Source organism: Phyllostomus discolor, chromosome 2 (assembly GCF_004126475.2).
Source record: "Phyllostomus discolor isolate MPI-MPIP mPhyDis1 chromosome 2, mPhyDis1.pri.v3, whole genome shotgun sequence".
NCBI classification, from domain to species: Eukaryota; Metazoa; Chordata; class Mammalia; order Chiroptera; family Phyllostomidae; genus Phyllostomus; species Phyllostomus discolor.
The window spans coordinates 99,180,452-99,198,598 of NC_040904.2; the positions used below are offsets into that span (position 1 = coordinate 99,180,452).

An 18,147-nucleotide genomic window follows, 5' to 3' on the forward strand; every position below is an offset into this window, starting at 1 on the left:
CAATAGGGAAAAGAAAATAAACTTGAGAAAATTAAACATCACATTAGAAGGAGGGGCTCTGGATGCATTACAGGTGTATATGTGAAAGGTCAAACTAAGACATACTAGAAGATAGTAGAGGAGATTATCTTCATGCCCAGTGGTGGGGAACAACTTATGTGACAACATTTCAAAAACACAAATTGCAAGTAAATTGATGAAGTAATGACATCAAATAAAGAAGGAGGCCATTAGACTGATGTGGCTCTAACCAAAATCAAAACCTGTGTAAGCCTCCAGGTTACAAAATGAAAATGCTAAGGACAGCCAATCACAGACAGCCAACCAGGCTTTAAGCTGTAACCAATCAATAATTTCTTACCTTTTTCTGCCTTTTCTATGTGAAAGCCTTTCCCCGAGCTCCTGTCTGTGAAGTGTTTCTAACCACTCTGGTTTGGTGTTGCTCTACTTGAATCAAATTTTGCTCAAGTAAATTCAAATCCTTTAATATGCCTTAGTTTATCTTTTAAAAAACACTAAAGACAAAGTTAACAAATAGATGACAAACTGGTAAAAAATGTTTGAAATATGTAAAGCCAAAAGGGAATTAATGTCTAGAGTTGGGGAACTTATAGAAAGTAACAATAACACAATAGAGAAAACATTTTTAATTAGTTTAACATGCCCTACGTAAAAAACTCAGGTCTGATTTTAACCAGTGATACTCTGCCATTTTAAGCCTCTGGGGCTCTTTGCTTTTGCTGTAATTGCTAATTCAGTAGGCAAGAAAAATGGAAATGCTGACTATAATGGGCTTTTTCTTAGCACAGTGAATATGGTACAGTATGGTACTGAATGGGGATAGTGGCTATGAATGGCACCATGCAATCATTCTGTGGATGGATGACAGCCCTGGTACTGTAACAAGCAACAACTAAGGAAATAGTTTATAAAAATCCTCTGTGATAATGGTATTCTGTGTTACTTCATGCTTAACTAATGGTAAGGGCGGGTAGTTGAGGTTGGTAGAGAAGGAATAAGACCCCATGCTGAGAGAGAAGAATTAGAAGGCTTGAATTCTCACTTGCCTGGTCACCAGGTTCTGTGGTAATTTTGTACAGTATTAACACTTCTGCCTCTACAAAAAAAATCGTTTCCCAGTATTCACAGTGAAGTGTGTGCTGTACATCATTTCTCTATAGCTTTTCAAGAACTCTGAAAGGTCTGAAGTTTGACCCTCCTATTTGCCTGCTACAGTTCCATGAGTTTTGGTAGAAGCAAGCAAACTGCTGGGTCAGGGATAAAGGATAATTTATTACTTGCAGCAGCAGCAGTAGCAGCATCAGCAGCAGCAAAATATCAGCATTTTTGTACCAGTTCCCTGAACCCCAATTCCCACAACATGCTGTGGAGAAGGCTAGAGGACATCTGCTTACACACTGGGTTGCATTACAAGAAAGGAACAGTGAGCTTAGGAAATCCCGATCTTTAATGATGGGCAGTAAGAATGCCTGACCTTTGCTTAAAGGAGGACACTATCTCTGACTACTAAGGCCCTAAGCAAACCTGCTCTTTTTTCTAGAGGGAGACACTATTGCTGTTGTCCCAGGTTGTCTCCTATACAAACAAAAGAACAAAGGGAGACAGTGACCCTGGCCACCATTTTTTTCTTTTTGTTTCTCTGCTTATTTAAGAATGAGACAAACAGAAACATGAGAGACCTATCGAGAACCATCTCCCAACATGGCAACGTGTAACTTTCATTTCAATGAAATTTTATTATTAACTAGCATCCCTCTCTAATATCAAAGTTTCTTGTACACTAGTAAAGTAAAAGACAGAACTTAATTTCATAAAGGTTGCATATTAGTCATTTTTGCTGTGCAACAATATTACCACAAACCAAGAGGTAATATATCTTTATACATCTTAATACACCTTAATATATCTCACAGTTTCTATGGCTTATGTGGCTCCTCTGATGAGGAGCTCACAGGGTTGCAATCAAGATTTGGGCTGAGACTGTGGTCTCATCCGAGATTCCACTGGGGAAGGATATCTCCCTCAGGTTGTTGGCAGAATTCAGTTTCTTGCAACTGTAGGACTGAGGGATTTGCTTTCTTGCTGGTTGTAGGGTACAGGTGTTGTTTAGCTTTGACAGGCTACCTGTAGTTCTTTTCCATGTTGAGTACCCAACACGGCCGCATGCTTTCTCAAAGCCACCAAGGGAGAGTGAATAGCGCCGGCTAGATGGCCACTATAGTCCCTGATAATCACATAGTCACATATATCCCATCACGGTTGACATATTCTGTTGGTTAGTGTCTTCCAATGTGTTTATGGAGGGGGCTGGCTGTTAATTACTTCAGATAATTTATCTGACAGAGTGAAGAAAAGTATTTCAGAGAAGGGGACATTTTAGCTGAGACTTCAAATGATGAGTCAGCAGCGAGAACATGGGGGGCAGGCTGGGGACCATTCTGGGAAGAAGAAACAGAACCTGGGAAATGTCGCTATACCTACAGACAGAAAAATATTATCATATTATTTATAACATTGTATTTTATTTGTTTCTGTGTTTTCTCCATCATCCAGTGAGGTGTATGAATGATCTTAAAATCTTCAATACTTGTTTCATATAGACAGTAAATTTGTTTAATAAATGGGTGGATTTATTCATTAGGAGTCATTTTATTAAACTTTCATATAGCAGGTACTTCAGAGATTCTGTGCTCTCGAACTCACAGTTGTGAAGAGCAGAGTTTCAAACAGTTACTAATACATGGGGGTCAGTGCTATTGGTGCTACTACAGCACTGAAGAAACAATGAAGCCTCATTCTGGGGGATTTGGGGAAACTATATGAAGGTGGCTAATTTAGCACTGAGTTTTGAAGGATACGTTAGTTGGGTGGCATAAATAGGAAAAGGTGTTTTAGGCAAAGGTATCAGCTTGAGCAATGATTTGGAGGTGACAAGGTATATGGCTGGTTTGCAAAAACCCCAAGAAGTTTAGGGGTACAGAAAATAAAACCAAGATTGTGTGTGGAAAGAACATCAGGCTAAGCTAAGAGTCTTATTCAAGAATGTCTGTGAATCACTTCAAAAGGACAAAGAAGCCAACTCCAAGGTGTGCCACAAGGTTAATGGAATAATCTGAGCACCATAAAGAAAAATTATCGTAATGGGTTTTAACACCAGATAGGCAAAAATGCATGCATTCATAATGATACCAAACAAAACCTTATTGGTTAACCCTGGAGGTTGCTAGGGCACCGACTCATTTCTCTGAAATTTGGTGATTAAAGTGAAAGAACCCATTATTTTTCCAGTCTTTTCTCTAAGGTCCCTGTATTTTAGGATAACCAGTAAGTTGATGAGAGAAAGTTGTTTTCATAAAAGAATCCCAGGTAATAAAGAAAATTATTGAAAGATTAGAATCACTGTTCTAGAATAATAGACTTACGAGGCATAACAAAATGCAATGTAAACACTTTTTTAAAAATCTTTTGATCAGAACAAACCAACTATTACATGACATCTTGGATTCAACCAGGGAAATTTGAATACGAACTGAGTATTAGATGATATGAAAGAATTATCTTATTAGATGTGATATTGTTGGTTAAGTTTTAAAAAATAAAGATGCAGATTAATTTAAGGGTAAAATAATGTCTGGGATTTGTTTTAAAATACTCAAGCAAAAAGTGTGGAGGTGATCATCATTCTTGGTGTAGGTACATAAGGGATCGTTACTAAAAGTGGATTCACTTTTGCCTATGTTTAAAATTTTCTTATAATAAAGTTTCGAGAAGCACTGCTAGTGCCTACACCACGTGACTTTTAGTTGCTTTAATGTCCAGGGGTAAGTGGTAACAGTATGCGGTTAATTACGCAGCCTTTAAACCCTGTTGAGTGGGGCCAGAGCTCCAAGTGCCGAGGACCAACGCTCAGGAGCTCGGATTCCTCAGCTCACACAGGCCCCAAGGAAAGGGGGGATGTCCGAAATGAAAGCCCAACTATTCTAGAAGAGTCTGAGATTTCCCAGGATTTCCAAAAGAGGCTACAGAGTGCAAATGTTTGCTGGATTTGCGCAGCAGCCTCTTCTCCAACCTCTGGCCCCTGCAGTGGTGAGCCGAGCGGGCGGCTTAAAGCTGGAGGCTGTGTCTCCGGAAGGCAGCGGCCAGTGAGATTGACCTTTCCTCACTCGCTCCTCGCCCTCCCCATCTCTGCTCTTTCTCCGCCTTTCTTGCCTCTCTGCCCTCTCCGCTCTCAGTCCTCCTAGAATTCCTAGTCCTTAGCTCTCCTCCCTCCCCACCCCAGCACTTCCCCTTCCTTTTGAGTCCTGCCCCCTCCCTTCGAGAGCCCCGCCCCTACTGCGGCTAGCCCGGCCCCTCAGCGGGGAATTCTAACCGTGGTTTCCATAGCTACGATGCACACAGCTGCTAGGCCTACTTAGTCTGTCAGTCCCCTGCTCTGCTGGTGGTGGGGAAGGGTCGGCAGGATGAGTCACGTAGTGACCATCCAAGAGCCTCAGGCCAAGCCGCAGGTGTCCAAAATCCCGTGGGAAGTGAATTCGGGGGCTGTGCACAAAGTCTCCTGCAGCCGAGCATACGATTTCCTGTACGGTAAGGGTGGCCCCAGACCTCCCTCCTGACTGTCGTTTCCTGGGCTAGGTGGCCCTCTAGCGGGTGGGACCTGGCCCAAGCAGCGGCAGACGAAAGGCGAGCTTCAGGACGAATTCCGTAGCCATGGTTGTCCTTTGCTGGGTGGGGGCAGCTCCGAGCCCTGCAGGTGACAGCCAATGCGCTCCAGGTACCGCGCGAGGCCGCCAAACTCTTAGCCACCCTCTTTTCCTGATAATTTGCACAGCCTTAAGCGATCTTCCTGGGAGTTTTAGTATCCAGAAAAGTATGCAATAATTTGCAGACTTGGAGAGTCACTCAACATTCCCGCAGTTCAAACTGCCTAAAACGCCCAACCACATTGACCTTCCCGCTCCCAGTCTCTGGACACCTCCAAATTTGTCATTCTCGGGAAAGTGCCAGTTTATCTCATCTTTGTTTTTAGTTTTCTCTTTTTCTTTAAACTTATTCTTACCCATTAAAGCATTGCTTATAAACTAGGGCCACTTTAAAGGCCCCAAAGCCCCAATTTATTTTAATGGCCTGGTTGTCTATTTTATGTCTGTCTCTTATACTGGACCTTAAGTCCCTTGCGTTCTTTAAGTTCTTGTTCTAAACATTTTTTTGTAGTCTTCTCAGTACTCGTTCCAGTGTTGGTACATATGCTAGTTGCCTCAGAGATGTTTATTACATGATTGAGTTTACCTTTAATTTTGCCTCAGTAGTCCCAGGCTCTTCCCCTGAACCTTACATTACTTTTAACCATGTCTTAACTCCTCTGGGATTCCCGGGGTCTCCTTTGGATGGGAATCCTATAAAGTACCCATTTCCTGGTATAGGAGCTATGTAATATTTACTTACATATTCTGGCCATTGGTTTTCTTAATGTGCTTTTAGCTTCATCTTATAAAGTAAATCTAGTGAACTCCTCTAAACACATCACCATGTGTGTTTCTCAGGTAATTTGGGAATTGAGATCGGTATCTTCCATGAGTGAAGACAGGCAAAGAACTAAGCTCCTTGTTTCTTTTGTCCCTAAATTGTAATTTTTTATTTTTGCAGAGACATTGCTAAAAGTTTCCACATCCACTCAGAATAGGTGATACAAAAGTTTGGATTGTTGTAGTAAAACAGGCCATCTCACAGATACTTACGGTCAGGAAGCATAATATGGCAAGGACAGGGAAGGTCAGAACTAAGGTGCCCTGCCCTCCTGCTCAGTTTCTTGGACTTGATCGTCTTTCACCCTGTTAGGGTTAGCAGAGTTAGCAAATAACAATACAGGACACACCATGAAATTTGAATTTGAGATAAATAATGAATACTCTTTTGATACATGTTTTTAGTCCCATGCAATATTTGGGACATATTGGGTTGGCCAAAACGTTTGTTTGTTTTTTTCTGTATGATGGCTCTAATAGTGTCTTTAACTTCATACAAAACAATTTTGTTAGATTATATTGTGACAGCTGTCATAACAGCATTCATTTAAAAAAATGAATGAAATTCACCAGTTTATTAAAACTGGTGAATTTTTGTGTAGCCCTTTTAATATCAAAGATGGAAGAAAAGCAACATTTGTGGCATACTATGCTTTATTATTTTAAGAAAGGTAAAAATGCAACTGAAATGCAAAAAAAAGATTTGTGCAGTGTGTGGAGAAGGTGCTGTGAATGATCAAACATGTCAAAAGTGGTTTGTGAAGTTTCATGCTGGAGATTTCTCCATGGATGATGCTCCACAGTTGGGTGGACCAGATGAAGTTGATAGTGATCAATTGAGACATTAATTGAGAACAATCAAAGTTATACCACTTGGGAGATAGCCAACATACTCAAAATATCCAAATCAATAAAGTTATTAGAGTGTCCCAGGTTCGATTCCCAGCCAGGGTACATGCCTGGGTTGCAGGCCATAACCCCCAGCAACCGCACATTGATGTTTCTCTCTTTCTCTCTCTCTCTCCCTTCCCTCTCTAAAAATAAATAAATAAAATCTTTAAAAAAAAAATAAAGTTATTAGTGAAAATGAAAAATGTGTCTTTTATTTTACGGAAAAAACTAAACAGACCTTTTGGCCAACCCAATATTTATATAAAAAGTTATTCTTTGCTTATCAGAAATTCAAATTTAACTGGGCTTTCTATAGTTTATCTGGCAACTCTAACCCTGCTTCTTTCTGCGTATATGCTTCCTTCTTCCTTCTGACAGAAAGCCACTTGTGTATGGATTTCTTTTACTATGATAGGGACTGGAGTCACACTCTAAGTGACTTCTTAGCCTAAAGCTCGCCATCAATCATGCAGAGTCCATATATATCTTAGCTGAAAATTGAAGAGAGAAATAAGATAGGTTGTTGGGTGAGGTGGGTGTGTGGGGGTCAATGACACAAATATGAACACCTTTCCAGGCTCTTTCACCCTTCCTCTACCCCCACCCCTCAAACCCAATGACCTTTCAATGTAGTTAATTGTCTTCAAAGCTTTTGATGCTCTAGGAAGTTTTGCTTGGACATCCTCACTGAATGTAATTTTACTTTTCTGGTCACTGTAGTAATTCAGATAAATTCAGATACCTTACATTTGTATAATATTTTATAATTAACATCATTCTTTTATAAATCCTAACTGCTAATCATTTATATACCATTATGCATTTCACTGTGTGTTTTTTTGTAAATGCTATGTATCATGGACCTCCTTTGAAGTGTCCACTATGCTTTGTCACTTCCTTTAATCTGTACATTTGTTGATGGATTATTAGCTACAGTACTTCCCTGATAATTAAAGTCTTTTAAACATATGATGTATTTTTCCTAGCTTTCAAAAGTATTTAAAAATATGTTCCAGGTTTATCATGAGCTCTTTCTCATTTCTTTCCTTCCAAAATCTGCAATTTATAACATTTTCCTCTAAAAGTAGTAATTATGTCTTGGGGTTTGAAACACTTCCTTTCACCATCACTTGGTTGTGACAACATTCTTGGCTTGTTAGAACCATTTCTACAATATGCGTAAATTGGCTAAGGGGCTCTCTCATGATTTCCATGGGAAAATTTTCCTCATAAAATTCATGGGCTTTTGAAAATATTAGGCCTGGGAGCCAGAAGGATTGGAGTTCAGATCCTAACTGCCAATCAGTAAGTTGCTAACTTCTTGAGGTCTCAGTTTCCTCACCAATAAAATGGAGGCCTAGTACCTACCTCACTAGGTTTTTGTGAAGATTAAGTAGAATATTGCATATAAAGCTCTTAATACTGTTTAGGAGTGAACAAGTGATACCTGGTGACTGCTATTACTTGTATTACTTGGGCATCTCGGAGGCCTATCTACTGCTTTTTTTTTTTTTTTTTGAGAATTTTTGTGAGTTTATTTGAGCCAAACTGACAACATACACTAGGGATCAAGATCTCAAATGCTCCCTCTCCTGCTTTTTGAGCATGATTATAGTCACAGTTGTAGGACGTGTTACAGAATGTATAGTCACAAATCATACAATATTGTGTTATTATCTGTTGTAGATGGCAAGAATGTTTCTATAGATATCATGTCTTAATACTCCTTTTGGTAATAAGAGGAGAATGGTTTACTATTTATTATTCAGACTCAGAGGATATGCAGCCTAAACTAATTTCAGATGAACAACACAATTGCAACCATAGACCTGGTATTAGCCTTAAGTGACTTAAAACAAGAGTATGAATAGAAATTTCCCTTTATTCAATACTATTCTCAATATATCAATCTTTTGTTGAACTTTGGAGAAATAACTTAGTCCCCTCATTAACATACTTTTAAACTTAAGGAGTAATTTCTGAAGAGAGCTGATCCTTTTTTTTTATCCTCACTGGAGGACATTTTTTTTTTCATTGCTTTAGAGAGAGAGGAAGGGAGAGAGAAAGAAATGTCAATTGGTTGCGTCTTGTATGTGCCCAGAGTGGGGATTGAACCCTCAACCTTTTGGCTGCAGGACAATACTCCATGTAACTGATCCACACCAGCCAGGGCACAATAGCTGACCTTATTTATCTCTTATTAGAGAATGGCATTTCCTGACCCTGTTGACCCATTCAGAGATAACATTCTGTTAAGAGTTTGTATCTTACCTGTCTATTGAATATGGGAGGTAGTGCACAAATTTATTGTTTCTTTCACTTGCAAATGGACATAGTGTGTGTATACATGTTCCTTCCTCTTGGACTGTTTCCTGGGCTTCCTTGACCCAGAAACTGGCTTGTTCATAGAATAGAAGAAAGCATGTTAGTTAGGGTGCTTGAGAAGATGTTAGGCCTTTCTTTGCATTCCAGTTTTATAAACTGACTTTGGAATGAGCATCTAACAGACTCTCGATAGTGGCAGAGTAACAGGGCTATGAGCTGTTGCAGAGTTAAGCAATATTTAAATTTTCTAATTTGTTTTCCAGTTAAGAAATTGCATTGTTTTGGCATTGTTCTCAGCCTGGGACTAGATTTATTCTATTCCTTATACTATCTTATTGTTTATTTTGTAGATCCATTGTTTATTGTGTCAAGCGAGAAAGACCATGCACAGGCAAATATGCAAGCATTCTTGAGTCGAAGCAGACTGGTAGGTCTAATTCATTCACTCAGGCAGCCTAATGAACCTGAACCACCTAGTGTGGCTAACAGCACTGATAAGATTGACTCATCAACAAATCTTCACTGAACTTTATATTCTACAGAAAGTATTTTGCCATGATTACTAGGGGACAGAGGCATCTTGATACTTTGTGGCCCAATGTGAGGATTCACTAATTACCAGTGAATAAAAGACTCATTACAACCTAATTTATTTCAATGGGAAAGTAATATATGTCTGTATTAAAAGCATTAAAGAAGTACAGAAGTATATATAGTATGAAGTAAATTCTAACCCTCTATAGGGTTAGAAGTATCCCCATAATTATCTGTTGTCATTAGTTTATTGAGTATTCTTCCAGAGATATTTTATACATATACCAATAACCTTTCTTTCTATGCCATATACACTCTTTCATACCTTTTTAAAAGTTTACAATATAAGTAAATTGCTTTAGAAAATCTGATGGTATAATTTTGTCCCTTTTCTCCCTGCCTCCCTGTGTTAACATTAGAGAAAAGTTCCCAGGTTTCGAACCATGTTCAGTAACCTGATCCATTATCCAAGGCATTCACTGTATTGGAGTAAGGCAGACCCCGTCCCTCCATGTGTCAGTCGGGAGTGGAGGGGGCACGAGGAGAAACACAGAGAAGCCCTCCAGCAACTTGCTGTGTAAGTGTGCACTGGCTTCAGCTGCTACTTGTATTTTTAATGAATGCATTTTTCTTATTAAAAATATTTATTTTGCTTTATTTTAAAATGAACAATTGTGATGTTCTACCTAGGCTAATACCCCAAATTCTCTCTCTCTTAACCTCTTTGACCAAAATGAACCTGATTCAAGAGCAATGCTTATAGGTTTATTGGTTAACAGATGTTCTCAGAAGGTTGGAGTGAATATATATATAAATGACAACTTGCCATTAAAGGTGGAGGTGACTGAATTTGTTGTTTCTTTGCTCCATCTTAGAAATTGGAAGTGTAATTTTCTGGTACTATCTAAATGTGTTTTGGAGACTTGTGGCCAAAGCATCTTCAGAAACATGTTTCGTGAATTCCTTATTGTTTTAATTATTTACAAGTTCATACCTAGTGTTTTAAATGTTACATTTAAAAGAGATCAACAGTTGTCTTTCAAAACTTTGTTATTCTCATCTGCTATTAATTAAAAGTAGGCATTTTTTAAGTTGTGGGATTTTAATAAATTAACTCTTTTCTTGTTTTTCTTTTCATAAATTGAGTTATTCTAAAAAGAACTTTAAATTTTATTTTAAATTAGTTTATATTCAATATTATGTTGTATTCATTTGGGGTGCACATCATAGTGGTTAGACAGTCACATACTTTACAAAGTGCTCCCCCTGATTTTTCCAGTATTCGTCTGGCACCATACATAGTTATTATAATATTACTAACTATATCACCTATACTGTACTTTACATCCCCGTGACTATTTTGTAACTTCCAATTTGTACTTCTTAATTCCTTCACCTTTTTCACCAAGCTCCTGAACTCCCCTCCCCTCTGACAATCAACAGTCTGTTCCCTGTGTCTCTGCGAATTGACTCTTTCCTTCACTTTTCCTTCCTCTTGGTGGCTCTAGGACTCCTGGCTCAGGGAAAGTGACTCTGTCTGTTCTGAGCTGTTGGTCAGTCAGGTGTGTGTCATAGGAGACTTTGCTCTTAGTCTGAAATGCCCTGGTATCTCCTACTTTATGGACATAGAAATATTAAATACAAGTTATATTTGGAAATATTTTAGACTTGAATTAATGTTTTCCTACTTCATTTTAGAACTGACACTTCTTTTCAGATGTCTAAAGTTTATGAAGATCCTGATGTTACTGGAAAGAATCGCTACAAATATTTTGAAAGGTAAAAAGTAACTACTAATGAATATGAGCTCTGATGTCATTAGCGAACCTCTCTATGATAATGATGGCAGCCATCATTTTCAAGTGCAGGCAGTGTGCCAAGCACCACTTTAAGTGCTTTAAGTATATATACTTTTAATTTTTACAACAGAAATATAGAATAGGCGTAGTATCCCCCTTTACCAGTAAGGAAACTGAAACCAAGAGAGGAGCAATAAATTGCCCAAGGTCACCTAAGTTGGCAAGTGGCAGAACTGGGATTCCAGCTAAGTCTCCCTGACTTCATCGTTACTTAATTGCAAATAAGAATGTATATTTGAGAATAAAATGAAGTCATCAGGTGAAGTGCGATTTAGTAGAGACAGCATGACAGTCATAGTGCAGGGAAAATTGTTAAAAACGACCAAACAGATGACATTTGCTCTCTCTGTGTGAATGTTGGCAAAACTAGCATAGTCAAAGATTTACTTTGATTCATTTGTGATTAATACTCACGAGGTAATTCTCTGATTAAATTAAAATAAGATCTTATTTTAGGTCTTATCTGAATTAGAAAAATAGTATTAGTGTTATATCTACATATGTTTGAGAAAGTAAATCTGTAATTCACATTATTATTTATGAGCAAATTCCTCATAGAAATTTTATGATGCTGACTTTTTCAGAGAAGTGTGAAATTCTGAACATAGTATACTCAATCCCTAGGCTTTTGGGGGAACTTTTTAAGACTAAATCATTGGGAATATCAGAATGTCTCAGGGAACTTGAGAAGCTTCTGAGAGCCAGTGAGCAGCTGAAGCCCACTGGCTGTGCTGTGCAAAGCACACCTTGTTTCCCAGCTCCAGGGAGAACACTGACTCAAGTGATTGTTAGAAGAGCAGTTTCATCAGCTCTGCTATGTGTCTCCTGAATCTCTTGGCTAGGCTGGGGAATTTGCATTTTAAACAAGAAGTGCTGCACTCCCTAGTGATTTTGGATATGTCAGAAGTTCGAGGACTACTGGTGTACAGGACATTCAAGCCTACCGATGTTAAGTCGGAAGAACGCTCCAAGGGCGCACAGTGCGGGAGTCCCATGTGTTTGTGTTTTCTTTTCTCCCCAGGCCTTTCCTTCCGTTCTCTCAACAGATGCCACTCAATGTTGTGTTGGCATCAACCAAGTAAGTACCCATTATTTTAAAGCTTCTCTTTCTAGTTTATTTTACTTACTGATTGCTTTCATACTTGTTCCAGAAGATAGTTTTTTTAAATAAATATTTCTCACTCTGTGGATCACAACCCATTAGATGTCATAAAGTCTGCTAGTGGGTCATGGCCAGCATTTTTAAAAATAAAATAGAATATCTAATAAATAAATAAATAAATAAAAGAAAATAACTAAAAGCATCAGCAGTAGAGAGAGTAAGTTGTATTTTACTTATAACTCTTGTTTTGGAGAGATATATACGTTTGTTTATATGTATATGATGGTTATGATGTAAAATATATTTCTTATTATGAATTATGGTAAAAAATAAAGTTGAAAAATGCTGTAAATGTTCTTTTTTGCTTTCCTGAAACACACCTATTTGACAACAGTTTTTCAACATTTTATCAAAAAGCTAATCCATCATGAAATATCTTTTGAATACTAGAATTCTAAGTTGCACAAAGCAATGTGATATACAAAAATAAATAAAACGTGGTCTCTGTGCCACACGGGAGTGAATTAGGGTGAGAGGGAAGTAGCAGACAAGGACCGGATCTGGGATTAATGTGCGGTTCCCCAGTTTTTTTTTTTTAAGGTGAAACAGTATGTTAGGGAAAGTGCCCCATTAAAAATCTAATTTTTGCTATTCTCTTTCCTGTGTCAGTGTAACTTAACATTTCTATAAAAGAAAAAATCCAAGCTATATTCATGAAATGATCAGGAAAAGAAAACTTTTTAGAGGTTGCAAATTTCTGAACAGAAATTTAGATAGGGCTTGGCTTTCAAACAAGGATTCGGTTACTATTAGCAATATAGAATCTTATGAATAGAATATATGTCATAAAATGTCTTTAGTCTACAAGGTGTCAGTTATGATCCCAGTTCTCCTCTGATTGTTTAAGACTGTTTATGAACATGTTAGGCCCTTTCCTAGATGGAGAGTAGATTCTCTGCTCTCCCCATACATGGAGCAACTTCGTGTGGTATCAGTTTACTTGGGGACAGCTTCCGACTTGCTTTCTGTGAAATGCTTTGTGTGAGCCAAATGTGATTTCAACTCCTTAACAGTTAGGGAGTTTTTACATTTATACAGTCCTAAAATTATTTCAGCCCTTTGAAGGCAACCTTGAGGCTGATGTGGCCCCTGGTGAAAATGAATTTGACACCCCTGCTCTAGGTAGTCTCTGTCTTTTTTACAATTATTTAAAGAATGAATCAGAATAAACCAATACAAGCCAAAATAACTCACTTAATTTGTTAGCCACTAGAGGGCAGAGCCTGCATATGCCTGTCACCTGCCAGGATTTCAATTTGAATAAGTGCTATAAGGCAACTAAAATTCTTCTTTTAAAAAATTATTTTATTGTTGTTCAATTACAGTTGTCTGCATTTTCCCCCACCAGTCTCCCCACCCAAGCCAAACCCACCTCCCCCTCTTGCTTCCACCTTGCCCCTTGGTTTTGTCCATGTGTCCTTTACCCCATTGTCCCCTTCCCCTCCCCTTTGGCTAATGTTAGATTGTTCTTAATTTCAATGTTTCTGGTTGTATTTTGTTTGCTTTTTTCTTTTGTTGATTAGGTTCCAGTTAAAGGTGAGATCATATGGTATTTGTCTTTTACCACCTGCCTTATTTTACTTAGCATAATGCTCTTCAGTTCCATCCATGCTGTCCCCAAAAATAGGAGCTCCTTCTTTCTCTCTGCTGGGTAGTACTCCATTGTGTAAATGTACCACAGTGTTTTTATCCACTCATTTACTGATGGGCACCTAGGCTACTTCCAGCACTTGGCTATGGTAAATTGTGCTGCTATGAACATTGGGGTGCATAGGATGTATTGAATTGGTGTTTCAGGATTCTTAGGGTATAATCCCAGCAGTGGAATCACTGGATCAAAAGGCAGTTCCATTTTTGGTTCTCTGAGGAAATTCCAGACTGTTTTCCATAGTGTCTGCACCAGTCTGCATTTCCATCAACAGTGCATTAGGGTTCCATTTTCTCCACAGCCTTGCCAGCACTTGTTTGTTGATTTGTTTATGATGGCCACTCTGACTGGTGTGAGGTGGTATCTCATTGTGGTTTTAATTGGCATGTCTCTGATGGCTAGTGATACTGAGCATCCTTTCATATGTGTCTGGGCCCTCTGTATGTCCTCCTTGGAGAAGTGTCTGTTCAGGTCTTTTGCCCATTTTTTAATTGGGTTGTTTGTTTTCCTGGAGTGGAGTCATGTGAGTTCTTTATATGTTTTGGAGATCAAACCCTTGTCCGAGGTATCATTGGCAAATATGTTTTCCCATACAGTTGGTTCTCTTTTTATTTTGATACTGTTTTCTTTAGCTGTGCAGAAGCTTTTTATTTTGATGACAGTGACCAGAGGGGAGAGAAGAGGGAATTTCAGGGGAGAATGGGAAGGATTTACAGGAACAAATTTAAAGGACACATGGACAAAAACTAGGGGGAAGGTAGTAATGGGAAAGAAGTGGGGAGGGTTGGGTGGGTGGGTTGGATAGGGAGTAAAAGGGAGAAAACTGTACTTGAACAATGATTAAAAGAAAAAGACTGAGACCTAATCGTAGGACAATAGAATGCTTCCCCTCCCCACACCTTATTGCAGATGGCCTACTATTTACAGTAGTTCTTCTTGCTCAGTCCATCATGCCTATCTCTCAAGTAATTAAAAGGCATACTGAAAGGCAAAAAACACAATTTGTAGAAAGCATAAGCATAAGAACCAAACATGGCAAGGATGTTGGAATTATCAGACAGTGATTTGAAGTGACTATGGTTAACATGCGTAGGGCTCTAAAGGATAAAGTAGACAGCATGCAATATCAGACAGGCAGTGTAAACAGAAAGATAGAAATCTTAAGAAAGAACTAAAAAAATACTAGAGATCAAAAACTCGGTAACGGAAATGAAGAGTGCCTTTGACAGGCTCATTAGTAGACCAGATGTGGCTGAGGAGAGAATCTCTGAGCTAGAGGGTATATTCAGAGAAACCTCTAAAACTGAAAAGCAAAGAGAACAAAAACTCAAAAAAAAGTGAACAGAGTATCCAAGAACTGTGAACAAATGTGAACAATATATATGTACTGGGAACACCAGGAGAAGAAAGGGGACAGGAACAGAAGACATGTTCGAAACAATAATGAGAGAGAGTTTCCCCAAATTAATATCAGACACCAGTCTAGAGTCAGAAAGCTCAGAGAATGCCAACCAGGATAAATGCCAAAAGGAAAAAAAAAAGCTACATGGAGGCATACATCTTTAAACTAAAGAAAATCAAAGATAAAGGAAAAAATCTAAGGAAGCCAGAGGACAAAAATACATGATCTATAGAGGAACAAAGTGAGACTCACATCTGACTTCTCAGCCATGCAAACAAAAAGAGAGAGAAGTGAAATTTTAAAATGTTGAGAAAAAAACCTGCTGACCTCAAATTTCTGCTTTCTGCAAAATTATCCTTCAAAAGTGAAGGAGAAATAAAGACTTTCTCAAACAATCAACAATCAAGAGAATTTGTAGTCATTAGACCTACCTTGCAAGAAATGTTAAAAGAAGTTCTTTAGAGAGAAAGAAAATAATATAGGACAGAAACTTATATCTACATGAAGAGAAGAAGAGTATCAAAGACAAAATAAATGAAGGTAAAATAAACATTTTTATTTTTCTTGGTTGATCTAACAGATGACAGTTTGCTTAAAATAATAATAACAATAATGTATTTGATTATGTGTGCACATATATAGATATCTTATGTCAGAGTGGATGAAGAAACAAGAACCAACTACATCTTGTCAGCAAGAAACCCACTTTAAATATAAAAATACAAATATATTAACAGTAAGTGGGTAGAAAAAATATACCATGCTAACAGTAATTAAAAGAAAGCAGCAGTGCTCTAATAATTTTCAGATAGAGCAGACTTCAAATCAAAACAGATTATCAGGGATAAAGAGAAAGAGATGAACCCACCATCACAGTTGGTGATTTTCTTAACATTCTTCTATCAGAGATGGATGCATCTAGCATGCAGAAAATCAGTAAGGCCCTACTTGAACTCAACAACACTATCAACCAACTGGATATAATTGATGTTGAAAAGCTACTTTCAGCCCAAAACAGCAGGGTATACATTCTTATGAAGCTCACATAGAATTTTCATCAAGATAGGCCATATTCTGGACCATAAAACACATTTTAACAAATGTGAAAGAGTAGAAATCATACCATGACCACAATGGAATTAAAGTAGAAATAACAGAAAAATAACTGAAAATTCCCAAATACGTGGATATTAAATAATACATTTTTAAATAGCACATGAATCAAAAAAGAAGTCTCAAGAGAAATGAAAAAAAGATTTTGAATTAAATGAAAATGACAATACAACTTATCAAAATTTGTGGGATGCAGTGAAAACAGTGTTTACAGGAAAATTTACAGCACTGAGAATGCATATATTAGAAGAAATATCTAAAATCAATCATTTAAGCTTGCACCGTAGAAAACTAAGAAAAAAAGACCAAATTAAATCCAAAGGAAGCAGAAGAATTAGAGTATAAGTCAATGGAATTGATCAAGGAAATCAGAGAAAATCAACAAAACCAAAAGCTGGTTCTTTGAAAAGATCACTCAAATTGATCAGTCTCTAGCCAGTCTAATTAAGAAAAAAAGAGGCCAGCATTGTCCTGATACCAAAAGCAGACAAAGATATTTAAAAAAAGAGAAAACTACAGACCAATATATTTCATGAACATAGGCATAGACGTCTTCAACAAAATATTAGCAAATTGAAGCCAACAATATATAGAAAATGTTATATATCACAACCAAGTCATATTTATCACAGGTGTGCCAGACTGGTTCAGCATTTAAAAATCAATAAATGTAATCCATCACATCAACAGTCTAAAAAAGAAAAATCACATTATCATAATTAATAGAGGCAGAAAAAGTATGTGACAATATCTAGTACTCATTCATGATAAAAACTCTCAGTAAACTAATAATAAAGGGAAACTTCCTTAAGTTAATCAAGAACATGTACTGTACAGAAATCTACATCACACTTAATGGTGAAGAACTCAAAGCTTTCCCACTAAGATCAGGAATAAGGCAAGCATGCCCCCTCTCTCCACTGCTTTTCAGCATTGTACTGGATGTCCTTGCTAATACAGTGAGACAAGAAAAAGAAATAAAAGGTACACAGATTGGGAGAAGAAATAAAACTACCTTTGTCAGCAGATGAATGTTCATCTATGCAAAAAAAAAAAAAAAACAAAACCCAGAAAGAACTGACTAAAAAAATCCTTCCTGGAACTAATAAGTGATCACAACAGGTTGTAGGATGCAAGGTCAATATGCAAAGTCAATTGTTTTCCCATATATTAGCAACAAACTAAGTGGAATTTTAAATTAAAAACAATATTATTTACATTAGCATCACAAAATGAAAAATTATGTGTAAATTTAACAAAATACATACAAGACCTGTGTGAGGAAAACTCCAAAGTTTTGATGAAAGAAATCAAAGGACTGAATAGACAGAGAGATAGTCCATGTTCATTGATAGGAAGACTCGATATCTTCAAAATATCTTCCCAACTTGATCTATAGATTCAATCTCATTCTAAATCTCTGCCAAGTTATTCTGTGGATATAAAGAAAGGAACGCCTTGATTTTTTTTTTTTAGAGATAAAAGACCCAGAATAGTAAGCGCAGTATTGAAGAAGAACAAAATTGGAGGACTGACACTACCTGACTTTGAGATCGGCAATATAACTGTAGTAATCATGAGAGTGTAGTATTGAGGAAAGAAAAGACAAATAAATCAATGGAATAGAAATGGAATAGAAAGTTTATAAATAGACCCATATACATATAACA

At 37.5% G+C, this 18,147-nt stretch overlaps 1 protein-coding gene across 2 annotated transcripts in view; it reads left to right on the forward strand.

Annotated features, from left to right (window-relative positions):
* Positions 1-4,370: 4,370 nt before the first annotated feature.
* Positions 4,371-18,147, forward strand: part of CFAP91 (cilia and flagella associated protein 91) — a 73,307-nt gene continuing 59,530 nt past the window's right edge. Inside the window, exons 1-5 of one of the 2 annotated variants that reach the window (XM_028504683.2) lie at positions 4,371-4,605; positions 9,110-9,186; positions 9,713-9,870; positions 10,992-11,072; positions 12,174-12,230. In XM_028504683.2, the coding sequence (XP_028360484.1) occupies positions 4,482-4,605; positions 9,110-9,186; positions 9,713-9,870; positions 10,992-11,072; positions 12,174-12,230 (497 nt within the window). In that variant the 5' untranslated portion in view covers positions 4,371-4,481. Of the gene's footprint in view, positions 4,606-9,109; positions 9,187-9,712; positions 9,871-10,991; positions 11,073-12,173; positions 12,231-18,147 lie in introns of those variants that run through there. The other variant, XM_036018140.1, reaches the window with a different exon arrangement.